The following is a 13188-nucleotide window of genomic DNA, read 5'->3' as shown; positions in this document are numbered from 1 at the left end:
ACAACATCAACATCAAACTTTTACAGAATTCAACCTACTGTAGAAGCACTTAGACTTGATCCGAGTCTGTGTGGGTACGTGCTTTGTCCTTCAGATGATAGACCAGGGTCTCATTCTGCACGACGGCTCTTATTTCCGGGACATGTGGAACATTCTTGACTTCATCGTGGTGGTGGGAGCTCTGATTGCCTTTGCTCTAACGTGAGTCACTGCGTGCTGCTGCCTGTTGGTGGCCGATGACTAACACCCTGAGGAAAAAAAAAAGAAGAATTTTCCGAATATAGTGTTGTTTTTAAAGCGATGTTTTTAAAGCGATGTTTTTAAAGCGATGCTTTTAAAGCGATGTCCTCAAAGCTCTCGTTGATCCTCTGGAGTGTGGAAGTGCAAAGCTGTCATCACAGTCTTGCAAAAGCATATACATTTGTGTATCGTGACTGCTGCTAATGGTGCTAATAACATGGTACAATGTGCTGTTGCTCTCAGTATGAATGTTGTAAATAACCTACTAACCCTGTCGTACTGTAGGACTTTGCTGTATGTTGATTTCTGTGTTGTAAATGTAGCTGTGATCCTCTGAGGTTTGCTCATAGTGTATCTCTTTTTATGACCCAACTTTTCTCTGTTGTTCCTGTGGATTTTGTCACTGTTGGTGACGCCAGGAATGTGATGGGGTAAACATTTCTGTCAAACTAAAGTTAAAGTCTCCTATAAGCATCTTGTGAATTTATTTTATTTTCATGCGTGTGTTTATTTCCCTCCCATGTGTTCTGCTTTGTTGTATCCAACCAAATATTACCAAACCGCACAATTTGACAGGTGTTGGAGTAAAATTATTATTCATTAGAGACACTTTTATATCATTTCTGCTCTAATTCGTGGTTTTTACCATCGTAATACCTGATTTGTTCCTTCAAATTATCATTTTTATCAGAATAAATGGAGAAACGTAACTATACTATACTATAACGTTATTATCGTACTATAATAACTTTGTTTAAAAAAATCAGTCAAATGAAATCTAAAACTACAAACAGAGAACTCAAGCTCGAGTTTGTAGTTTGATGACTTTTTTTCACTAAATAATATAATTTTATTCTATGATAATGAGAGAACAAATTATTGAATGGCAAAATTAGACAAATAAACTATTTCTAGCTAACTTCTAGTAAAAACTTGCAGATTTTCTCATTTCAATTATTTCATTTCACTGTACTGTGGCACATGCTGGTCTCCGTCTGAACATGAACTGAGTTTTTGACGTGCATTTGTATAAACATGCTTTTATTGTTTTTCCATCTTCACCGTTTAAATGTCTGTAAGACACATGTCCTTTTGCATTAATATTGGCATACGACTCTTCTAAGTTCTGTGTTTCGATGTCAACAGAAACAACAAAGGCAGAGATATAAAGACAATAAAATCTCTCAGAGTTTTGAGGGTTTTGCGGCCGCTTAAAACTATCAAAAGGCTCCCTAAACTCAAGGTACATGCAAACATTACAGCAGTTTGATGTGGGATGTAGTTTCAGCGATCTCTCACGGTGACTTTCTCTGCCATTCCTCTATCCGTCCTCGCTACAGGCTGTATTTGACTGCGTGGTCACGTCTCTGAAGAACGTCTTCAACATCCTCATCGTGTACCAGCTCTTCATGTTCATCTTCGCCGTCATTGCAGTGCAGCTCTTCAAAGGGAAGTTCTTCTACTGCACCGACGGCTCCATGAATACAGAGAAGGAATGCCAGTAAGTGGAATATCTACACCAGAAGTACTCCAAACCTGTACGTATGAGTTTCTGGTACGACGTCACCTTCTGCCAAGGTGCATAGAGAAGCTTAAAAAAATGAGGAATAACTTAACTGATGTTAGAATTAAATAAAATGATCAATAGTCAGAATTGTCAAATTTCACTGAAATAAAAATTATATTGTATTTTAATCATCTTTTCATGAATACTTCAGCATTAAGCTTATCTATGCGTGAAAATTTGAATAAAGTTTTAATTATTTTTGTATATTCTGCTGTGCTTTTATGTATTTTTTCCCTCACAGGATATTTTTTTTATATATGTATTTATATATTTATTTATATAACGTGACATGAATGTGTGATCTGGTGGTCAATACTGTCACCTCGTAGCAAGAAATTGTTTGCGTTTGTATGTAGGCACGAAATATAATATATATATACACTAGCCATAAAATAAAACCAAAATATCTAAACAAAATTAGCTGCTCACAAAATACAGTTAGTATAAATGTACCTAACTAAACATCAAGAGAGCGCTAACAGTTTCTAAGACCAATCTGAAACCACTAAGAACATACACGAGGAACGACTGGATAAGTCCAGTCACCCCAGATAATACAGAAACAGGTTTTAGACTCGGCTCCTAAATAAATGTCTGCAGCGAGGGATTGGCTGCAGGTCCCCGGGGGCATCGGTTAATAGCACAAAGGTTAGGATAATAGTGTTATAACTATTCATGACAACTGTTGGTTTAATTAGTGAACAAAGTGCATCAAGGAACTCGGGGCCACTCTCATCCCTACAGAGGCTACTACATCGACTACAGCAGAGACAAAAAGGAGGTGAAGAGGAGAGAGTGGAGGAGGCATGAGTTTCATTACGACAACGTCTGCTGGGCACTCCTCACACTCTTTACCGTGTCAACCGGAGAGGGATGGCCCCAGTGAGTCAACGGTTTTAGATTTTTATTGCTGGTTTATTTTTTTTATTTTTTTGGGGGGGGGGGTCTTATTTGCTTAAAAAAACCTTAAATAATCCTTTCCTTCTAGGGTCCTGCAGCATTCTACTGACGTTACAGAGGAGAACCTGGGTCCGAGTCGAGGCAACCGGATGGAGATGTCGGTTTTCTACGTGGTCTACTTTGTGGTCTTCCCATTCTTCTTTGTCAACATCTTTGTGGCTCTGATCATCATCACGTTCCAGGAGCAGGGCGACAAAATGATTCACGAGTGCAGTCTGGAGAAGAACGAGGTGCGGAGCGGTGAGATATAAAGAAATTCCCACACGCTCATGCCGGTGAAGATCTCTTCCAGCTCTGTGGGTCTTTGTCGCATTTTGCTCCAACAGAGGGCCTGCATCGACTTTGCCGTCAGCGCCAAGCCGATGACCCGCTACATGCCCCAAAACAGGCAAACCTTCCAGTACAGGCTGTGGCACTTTGTGGCATCGCCCTCCTTTGAGTACACGGTGCTCCTCATGATCGCTCTCAACACTGTGGTCCTCATGATGAAGGTGAAGCGGGTTGCATTCAATAGCAGTATAGGATAGAAGAAGCTGGGTGGTTACACTCATTTAGTCAGGACGTTTAGCTCTATGTACCACAAAGTTTACAATAAATTCAGATTCACTTTCAGGTTTCAAGTTTAAAGGCGACATTTTTTTAATTGCATTAACTTTATTTGGACTTCAAAGAATTTGAATTTTAAGCTCCAATGATCAACATTGCTTCTATTTCTCTCAGGTGAAGACTAGATAGCAATTATTGTGAAAGCTACAAGAGTCAAGGTCTTGATGAACTTTGTTCCTTAAAGTTCAGATCTCTTTTAATGTGCGTTGAAATTGTTTCACCAGCTGGTAAAAAAAATTGTAGGGTGGAAAAAAACACAGAGATAGGTTTGGGTTGACCAACAATGTCCATCACAATAGAAATGCATATTCTCAACACGCTGAAATAAGCACAGAGTAGCATCTGACATTCCACAGAGCATTGTTTAAAGTAATGATTCCTGAATCTAATCAGTAGCGGCATTTCAATCTTGACCTGTTGTCTCTTCAGTACTACTCAGCCCCTGCAGCTTATGACACTGTCCTGAAACACCTCAACACTGCCTTCACCGTCCTCTTCTCCTTGGAGTGTATACTCAAGATCATGGCTTTTGGCTTTGTGGTGAGTGTTGAACACAAGAAAGACGGAGACAGACAATTTAAATCCCGCCTAGCCCCGCCGGTTTGAGGAGAGAGAGTTTGAAGAATGCGCTCATTTGAACAACAACAAGCATTTTTTTCTTCTGCCACAGAACTACTTTCGAGACACTTGGAATATTTTTGATTTCATCACTGTCCTTGGCAGCATCACTGAGATAATTGTGGATTTGCAGGTGAGTTGCTGCCAAGACACCCTTCATTTTCACAACGATGTGACCCTAAATAGAAAAGACACAAATTGCCAGCCCAAAACGTAGCGTTTGCTCTTTCCAAGTTTCTTCACGTGTTACGATCCCTGCCTCCACACATAACTAAAGCCGTGTTGTGATGAATTTTGCCATCTGTGTTTTATATTCCGTTTTCCGTCTGCCACTCTCCCTCCCGCCGTCGCCTCTGCAACCGTTTGTGCGTCTGCCCCAGTCGTTGAACACCATCAACATGAGCTTCCTGAAGCTTTTCCGGGCTGCCAGGCTGATCAAGCTGCTGAGGCAAGGCTACACCATTCGCATTCTGCTGTGGACCTTTGTGCAGTCTTTCAAGGTCAGACACGCTCAGTCATTCATTCCACTTTTAGATGACGGATTGATTTAACTGATTGGCGATGATGAAATGTGATTGTTTGCATGTAAGAAATGAAATTTGCAGATTTGTTTAAATGACCATTTACCAACTTTGCTGTATCTCCTCCAACAGGCTCTTCCTTATGTCTGCCTTCTCATTGCTATGCTTTTCTTCATATACGCCATAATTGGAATGCAGGTATCCTTTAATTAATACAGCACAAATAACATTATACACTTTTAATTAGGTTTATTCAGCAAGTGGCTCAGTGGGTTGGGCCTTGGGCTAGTCTCTATTAAGGTTATGGATGCCGCTTAAAAGCACCTGCATCTTAGGATTTGCCAGTTTAGTTCATCCTGGGTCTGTTATTGTGGAGGCTGCTGAATATCCAAATAAATAAATAAATACAAATAATTATTGTACTGAAGCAGCCTTTTGTTTCTGCAGGTCTTTGGAAACATCAAGCTGAACGATGAGAGTCACATCAATCAACACAACAACTTTAAGACCTTTTTCGGTGCATTGATGCTGCTGTTCAGGTCGGATTGACAAGAATATCCTCAGAGTCCCATTTCAGTTTGATTTGAATCAATGGATCTTAATGTGATGTCAACTCAATGTATGCCGGTGTTCCAACCACCAGGAGTGCAACGGGGGAGTCCTGGCAGGAGATCATGCTTTCATGTTTGTCGGGTCAGGAGTGTGAGCCGGACCGCTCCATTGAGCCCCTCGCCGTGTCTCCGGATCACGAGGGAGGCTGCGGGACTGACTTTGCTTACTGCTACTTTGTCTCATTCATCTTCTTCAGTTCCTTCCTGGTCAGGACTCCAGCAAGATAAAATGATGTGTTATCGATTTGTAAGGTTGTCACGCACACTGTTTTTCGACTTGTGTTGTTTTAGATGCTGAATCTATTTGTTGCTGTGATTATGGATAACTTTGAGTACCTGACAAGAGACTCCTCAATCCTGGGTCCCCATCACCTGGATGAGTTTGTTCGCATCTGGGGGGAATACGATCGTCTGGCTTGGTGAGATTGCATTGCTGCTTGTCACAATTTTACTTCCAGTTTAACCAGACCTGGACCTGTTCAATGAAGTACAGCTATCAAATTAACCAGGCTTATTCCAATTTGTCCTTTTCAGTTTAATAAAAATAGTTCAAAATATTTTACAATCAGCTTTTAGGGCAATTTATACAGCTGAACTAAGTGTGTCAGGCTGTTAGTCGGACAAAACCTTAATGGTTTTTGTCCCTAAAACATTAAGCCAACAGCAAAAGTGATTATTTTACCACTAATCTCTGGTGTCCTGTTCTATAGTTCTACATATCAGTACTAAACCATATCCCCAAATCTGACTGATTTTTTTCAAATTAGATGTTGAACTTCAATTGCTGATTTTTTCAAAAATACTTATGGTTTTAGCTCCTGATCAAGATTCCTACCACGAAATAGAGTTAAACTATCTTGAAGGCTCAGTATAGAAGTTGATCATTCAAAAGCAAGAGAGCGTCTAGAGTTCTCTGTGCTTAAGTCTAATTTTTGCATGTCAAAAGGGAAAATTGAGTTCCTTCTTTGTCTTCATCTGTAATAGGTGTGAATTTTCTGCCACTTTTAATGAATCTCACCTCCTGCTTCTGTTTCTCCATGCCCCCTCCCTTCTGTTCGCCTCCTAAGTGGTCGCATCCACTACACCGCCATGTATGAGATGCTAACACACATGTCTCCACCCTTGGGTCTGGGCAAGAAATGTCCTGCTAAGATTGCTTATAAGGTAAGATTGCTTCACATGTGGAGCAAATTAGAGGAAAACTCAAGTAAATATTCATATTTATGCAAATAAAGTACAGAAAAGAGAAGTATAATCAGAGTTAAGGTGAAATCAAGGGAACCAAAAGACTACTAATGTGTAATAAACACTTTCAAACACACATGGTAGGTCTATAATAGACATTGTTGTTTGATGATGTCACATTAATGAATATTGTGCTCACTCAGAGATTGGTGTTGATGAACATGCCTGTGGACGAGGACATGACTGTCCACTTCACCTCCACCCTGATGTCACTCATACGCACAGCCTTGGACGTCAAAATAGCAAGAGGTCAGGGTCACCAATAAAGATATCATGATTGTAGTGTGGCATCCAGGGCAACAACTGCAAAATGTATTCATCATTGTTGGAGTTGTTTATTATCATTAAATATCTATAAAATGAAAATAATGATAAAATGTCAAACAAAAAAAACGAGTAAAGTGGAGTCTGAATTTGTCTCATTTTGTTATGTGAGAATGTAAAATATGTTCTGATTTACGAGACAAACCAATGCAGAAAATGCTCACAGATGTTAGGAGGTATGTTTGGTTTCTTAACTCAAACATATGAATAAATGTGAAAATGTTTTACTTACTTTGTGATTTCATACCAATTAACTAATGATTTTAAGTCAGCTTTGATGCATGGATGCTTTCCTCAGGCGGTGAGGACCGCATCGGTCTGGACAGTGAACTCCAAAGAGAGATCAGCATCATTTGGCCTTATCTGCCCCAGAAGACCCTGGACCTGCTGGTACCTATCAACAAAGGTCTGACTCTAACTCTGGAGGACCCCCGCCCCCCCAATGTGTCAGGGAGAGGCATGCAGGGGAAGCTGATGTAGTGTGTCTGTCATCACAGATACAGACATGACAGTGGGGAAGATCTACGCCTCCATGATGATAATGGACTACTTCAAGCAGAACAAAGCCAAGAAGCTCCGGCAAAAACTAGAAGCTCAGGTAAACTACGTAGGCGTCACCCTTAGATTCTTAGCCCAATCAGTACTCATGATAATAACATGATAATCTGCTTTCAACAAATGTGGTCTTAAATGTGTCCTGGTCATCATAAAATTGAAGTAGCAGCGCTGGCTTCTGACCAACGTTTTGTCTGCTGTTGTTTTCTCAGAAGAGTAGCTTGATGTTCAAGCGTCTGGATGCCTCCACCCTCCCCGAGGACATCCTGTCCAACACACAGACGCTGCCAATGATGCCCCATAGTGCTGGCTCGGCGCTGTGAGGCTCCACATGTGTGAAGAGTCATTATTTTGTGTCTCTTTGATGTGGCTGTTGACGTGGTTATTCTTGCTCTCTGTCACAAACAGGACCAGAGGAGGTTTTGTGGCTTTGAGCCCAATTTCACCACAGGAACTCTTTCTGCAGCCCATTAGCTCAGACACGGATGCTAATCGAGAGCCGGGTCCGGTAAGAAAGACGGTCCACATGAGCGCACAACTATGTGTTAATACTGTGGTAGCATTGTCAGCTTGGCACAGGTTGTGTGCTGATGACATTAAAATGCATTGAAATCTTTTTCCCATTCAGACGACTTTAACTGACTGAGATCCTACTCAGACTGTTTTTTTGTAGATGTGAACACTGATGGTTTGTTGTTTTGTGTTTCTTCACAAGGGATATAATAGATTTTTGATGAAATTTTGGCCAAAGAGGAAATTGCTCAAATTTTGTGTCAATTCTGTAAAATGTTAATTGATTATTCAACATAAAAATACCAAAATATGGGCAACTAATGATGATGATGATCTTGTGTCGATCAGGCTGATGCAGACATGGCACTTCAGAGTCAATTGAATTCACGTACCTGTGAAAGATAAGTTATATCGAGATGAATAATAGATCGCCCACAGTCAATCAGTCAGTCAGCTAATATTACATAATTCGGCACGACCCACTAAAGCAATGCTATCATGGTGACATCACCATAGTGGGTGCTCTGCCCAAGGTACAGTGTCTAAATAGATTTGTGACAACAGCCTCGGCACAAGCACATGTCATCTGGAGTTTTCTAATGTATTGTGTTCTTGACTCGTGTGACAAACAAAAGTGTTTTCTTTTTTTCTGTGTGTGTCATTCTTTTGCATGTCTGTTTTGTTTTGCTATTTTTTTCCCACATGAAAAGCAGATGGAAGTCTCAAGTGACCCCTTACAGCGTTCAGCTTCTTCTGTCGGCGATCAGCGGGTGAATGGACTTTGGCAAGAAGAGAAAAGTCCTGAGCGATTTTATCGACCTCGTCACAAAAGCTACAAGGCTGCTGGTTGGTCCTGCTGACTTATTATTATTATTACATTGTGTTGTTATAATCACTCCTTTGCATGCATGCATGACTTTGGCTTTAGTCATGGATAATGATGGTGGTGTGGAAGTAAAACAAAGCTTTGCTCTGTTTAGCATTAGCTGTCTTAACACTACAATGAACAGCTTTCAAGCGTGGCATTACTGTGACAAAAGGGCTTTTGCATGCCTATTGGATAGTTACCTCAAGGTTGTAAAGGCAGACGTCATACGGCTGCATCTGTTCTGCAGTCATGGGGGCTGTGGATTTGTCTGCTTCAGGCCTGAGGAGCATTTGTCTTTACTGATTAAGTTCAGACCTGAGGGAATAAGTTATTGTGACATTGACAATGAAATCATGCTAATGTGGTTGAGGTCTTTTTCAGTTGTTTGGTGTGTGACAGCATAAAGTTTAATTAGCCCAGGAAGAAACGAACCAGTCAGCTTTCAAGATGGGTCAAACAAGATTTTGTGTGCGTTTTCATGTTGGTCTTTCCACTCATTAACTAAAGCTGTGTGTTTAAAGAAATGTGGGATTTGTGATAATTATTTTATGTGTAACATATATGGACATGCTTGCACTTCATATGTAGAAACTAACGTGAAAAACACGTGCATCCAATGCTATCAGGAGGAAAATATTCTCAACGTTTCTTGTTTTTTTTTTTTTAATAGAATAGAATAGAAAGCCTTTATTGTCATGGCATAGTGGCTACACAATGAGATTAGGAGCGCTGCTCTGTCTGGTGTCTAAAAACAACATCATCCCTTTGTCATTCTTTTCCCATTGTGTCTTCTCCTGAATGTCACCCGTCTAGTTTCCCGTTCTGAACACTGGCAGCAGCGGGGCAGCAGCGAACGTGGCCGATCTAAGGAGAGCTCTCGCCTCCTTTCTCCAGACGCCTCCCGTTGTAACTCAGAGGAAAGAAGCGTGCATCCCTCTCGATTCTCGAGTGCAGAGAGAGCACGCAAACAAGACAAACAGGTGAGAGAACTGCCCAGCTAACTCATTCAGGAACTTGGAACATAATAAAGGAAGTCCGCTGCATACGGGGGAGACATTTCTCACGTACCGGTAGTAGAAATGTTTTCAGTGAGAGGCTAAGCGAGAAACCTCAGGGTGGGTATTTAGCCATGTTAGTTTTACCATTTTTAGACCACAAAAAAGTCTACATCTTGTTTATGTCAAATTTTGGATAAACGGCTGAACACGAGACAATTGCTGATTGTCTTATCTTCAATAAAATGAATGAATTAAATTGAAGGAACATTTTTGAAATTCACTCATTAAATCTTTCATGGTCGAGTTGGAACTTTAACAGAAAACCTGCGACATCAACTGAGGGCAGGAGTTTAAAATATATAATGCGACATCTCTCTCAGTAAAGCCATGACTTTGTGGACATATTAGATGAAATTACCAGAATATCCCTTTAAACTTTACAATATTCAAGTTACCAAAGCCAGCCTGACATCATTGTTTCTGTCATTCCTAAAAACGCATTCCCATCTCCAGGGCAACAGTTCAGACAGTCCGGTGCCTTCCACCTCAGAGTCCAGCACCCCCAGTGGCCGACGACCTTCATCACAGCCCCCTAGCCATGCTCACATATCCTACTCTCCCCTTGTGTGCCACACACACCCGTCCGTTGGTGAAGACGAAGATGAACAAGGTAGCCCAGGAACCACGAGGCGGGACAAATCCATTTGGGAAGACCAAGAGGGGGTTGCAGTCAAAAGGGGTAGTGAGGGGAGCCGATACCCGTCCCCACCTCGACGCTACCCCTCTGAGCCGTTCCTGGCCTCCCAAGAGGATGACCACAGCCCAGATCCCTCTGGTCCTGTCGAGATGCTGACCTTCGAGGCGGCTGTCGCCTGCAGTCTGGGACGCTCAAACACCATAAGCTCAGGCCGGCCGCGCTTGCGAACAGGCTGGCAGGTCCCCAACGGACATTTTCGGAAGCGTCTGGCTCAGACAGCCTCCGTTTCAGGCTGTGATCCTCTCAGCGACACAGAGGAGGATGACAGGTGCTAGGGACAGGAGGCGCAGCATGGTGGAGGAGGGAGAATCCCAGGGAGGTGTTAGAGGTCTCAGATTTTAGGTTAATGTGACTCTTTTTCTCATCAGTGTTTTGAGTCCTGAGGATGTAAAACATGAATCCAATGTGAATAAAACTAAATTCAATTTTTCCTGAAACTGTAGTTGCCAATTCACACAGAACACTGAAAATAAATAAGGTATATTTCCTGACTTGTACTTGATGATAGAGAGAAATAAAGATGCAGAAAATAAATGAAAGGATTGCGTTGCGTTGCTTGTGTTAATAGGTAATTTCATTTCTGAAGATGTTTCTAAATGATTCTGTGTTGCTCTAATCGGTATGTATCTGTGGGGTGTGTGAATATGTAACTACATTTTCTTATAAATTATGTTTTGTAAATACATTGTGATCATTCCACCATTGATATTTATTAGACCAGATCAAGAGAGGAAGCCATCGTGAAGAGGCAATCATGTACTTTACCACAAGATATTGATACTAATAACTAACTCTCAATAATGCTGGATTTTTTTTTAACAGGATGAATGATTGTGCAGGGGAAAAAACTGAACTGATTCTTCATTGTGTTTCTTTTTGGTATTGAACATAAGTTGTTGGATATGAATATGCTATTAGAATAACAGAAAAGATGCTTATTTGTTAATTTATTCTGCATTGTTGTAGGATACTGCCTCCAAAAAACATTTTACAAAACGTCTTGATGATCCTTCAAAACAAGCAGTTTCAGTTCTAATCTACGCCCTTTAAATATACATTTTCTAACAATTCTATTCAACAGAAGTGTTGAGAACTGTTCTCTGTGTAATTTTGCCACAAACTCATATAAAGGCACACGGGCCCTTTTTTTCCCTTGTGAATATTGTACGAATCATTGCAGACGATGACTGTAGAAACACTGTGTAGAGTCGACACACCATGACACAGCTGGTTCACGCATAAACATAACTATTTTACTCACTATTAGTGTACAGAGAAGTTATGCTGTTTAAAATATGGAGAGAAAAATAAACAGTATCAGCTCATGAGCTTTAAAGTTAAAGGAATCTTTGGAAGTATTCATTTTTAGAGTTTGTGTTTTTGCTTTATTTGCCTGAAGAAAGATAATTCTGTGAAACTCACTTAACCAAAAACATGAAGATTTGGATCATATGTTCCTGGAATGCAAATACTTTGTTGGTTTCTATGTGTATAATAGCTGTATATACAAATAAAGGTGTCCTTGCCACTGTTATTGGATTTATTTTTTCGGCAGTCTGGAAAATAATCAAAAATGCTTTTATGTTAATTTTTAAACTCACAGTTAATGCTCTTTTCAAAACTTGCCAGACACATTTTCTGTACACTACTGCTATCCACTAAATAATACAACAGAAAAACAGGCTGGTAAATGACCCTATATTTGTTACAACAGTGATGTTACATAAGAGATCGTGTCATCATCTTTCCTTTTGGAATGAAACATGAACCAAGCCATATTAAAACATAATAAATACTTCTACTAATAATAAAACCAACTTTTCGGGTCTTGAACTGAAAAAAAAACTTTGATTTATGAACAGACCATTTTCATTTTCTTGCATTGTAGAAAATTAAAAATCTGACCAAGTTTTGGATGAATATTGTGTACAAATACAATACATATTGAATGAGAGGTTTGTCGTTCATAAAAAGAGACAAAAGACACAATAAAAACATGACACAAGATTTGTGACAAAATATTTGTAGCAACAACAACAAAATCAATACATTTGGGAAGTTTATCCATCAAACGTGACATCTGAAAATGTTTGAATATTATTTGTTTAATGTGATAATCAATATATAGTGATTGTGTATTTATTAATCAAGCATGAAGTACATTACGGATCGGTAAATGGATGGATGAAGTGTATCGTATTATTGTTTCTTTGTCGCGATTATTTTTCAGTTCATGCCATTGGATCGTTACAGCTAAGAGGGGCGGGACCTCGAATCTCGCTTTAAAAGACGTGGAAGAAATCCACCAATCAGCGAGCAGTGTTATATCCTGACGTCATATCCAAGGGACCGGTATCATGTCCTCCGGTGGGATAAAATGCTAACGCAGGAGACAACTGTTTAATGTTCTTCGTGAAGTTGTGAGGCGGTGATGTCGCTGCACTCCGGTACCGGGACCGCTTATTGTTACGGTCGCACTTGCTGCTGAAGTAGATATTTTCTCGAAACTGTTTTTCTTACGAAGGGATGAGCCATTTTCATCAAGGAAGTCGTCCAGCTGCTTAGCGAAAGAGTGCCCAACTACGCTGTTAGCCGTCGTTTGTTTTGTTTTTCAGCTGGAGGTCCATGTAAACATGAGGAGAAACTACTGTGAACATCTGCTTTAACGTAACACGGGTTTTTCCGACGGTTTTATAGTCATGTGTGTTGCGTTTTCGTTTGTAGGCAGTTGTTTGTAAATTTAATAGTTTCTTAGATATTAGAAAAACGGGAACGGCTTTAGCAAAAGAGATCAGACACGTAGAC

General features: G+C 40.3%; 1 protein-coding gene across 1 annotated transcript in view; it reads left to right on the top strand.

Moving 5' to 3' along the window:
• Window positions 1-10658, top strand: part of LOC137905068 (voltage-dependent R-type calcium channel subunit alpha-1E-like) — a 37090-nt gene extending 26432 nt beyond the window's left edge. Inside the window, exons 25-47 of the mRNA XM_068749294.1 lie at window positions 95-201; window positions 660-671; window positions 1387-1483; window positions 1581-1741; window positions 2552-2689; window positions 2796-2997; window positions 3094-3258; window positions 3803-3913; window positions 4044-4124; window positions 4372-4491; window positions 4645-4710; window positions 4960-5051; window positions 5156-5330; window positions 5415-5542; window positions 6191-6287; window positions 6512-6617; window positions 6991-7098; window positions 7190-7290; window positions 7460-7566; window positions 7656-7837; window positions 8463-8606; window positions 9442-9608; window positions 10140-10658. Coding sequence (XP_068605395.1) covers window positions 95-201; window positions 660-671; window positions 1387-1483; window positions 1581-1741; window positions 2552-2689; window positions 2796-2997; window positions 3094-3258; window positions 3803-3913; window positions 4044-4124; window positions 4372-4491; window positions 4645-4710; window positions 4960-5051; window positions 5156-5330; window positions 5415-5542; window positions 6191-6287; window positions 6512-6617; window positions 6991-7098; window positions 7190-7290; window positions 7460-7566; window positions 7656-7837; window positions 8463-8606; window positions 9442-9608; window positions 10140-10658 — 3186 coding nt within the window. The remainder of the gene's footprint in view (window positions 1-94; window positions 202-659; window positions 672-1386; window positions 1484-1580; window positions 1742-2551; window positions 2690-2795; window positions 2998-3093; window positions 3259-3802; window positions 3914-4043; window positions 4125-4371; window positions 4492-4644; window positions 4711-4959; window positions 5052-5155; window positions 5331-5414; window positions 5543-6190; window positions 6288-6511; window positions 6618-6990; window positions 7099-7189; window positions 7291-7459; window positions 7567-7655; window positions 7838-8462; window positions 8607-9441; window positions 9609-10139) is intronic.
• The last annotated feature ends 2530 nt before the right edge of the window (window positions 10659-13188 follow it).

Source organism: Brachionichthys hirsutus, chromosome 15 (assembly GCF_040956055.1).
Source record: "Brachionichthys hirsutus isolate HB-005 chromosome 15, CSIRO-AGI_Bhir_v1, whole genome shotgun sequence".
In the NCBI taxonomy this organism is placed as follows: Eukaryota; Metazoa; Chordata; class Actinopteri; order Lophiiformes; family Brachionichthyidae; genus Brachionichthys; species Brachionichthys hirsutus.
This window is presented reverse-complemented; position numbering and strand designations above follow the sequence as displayed.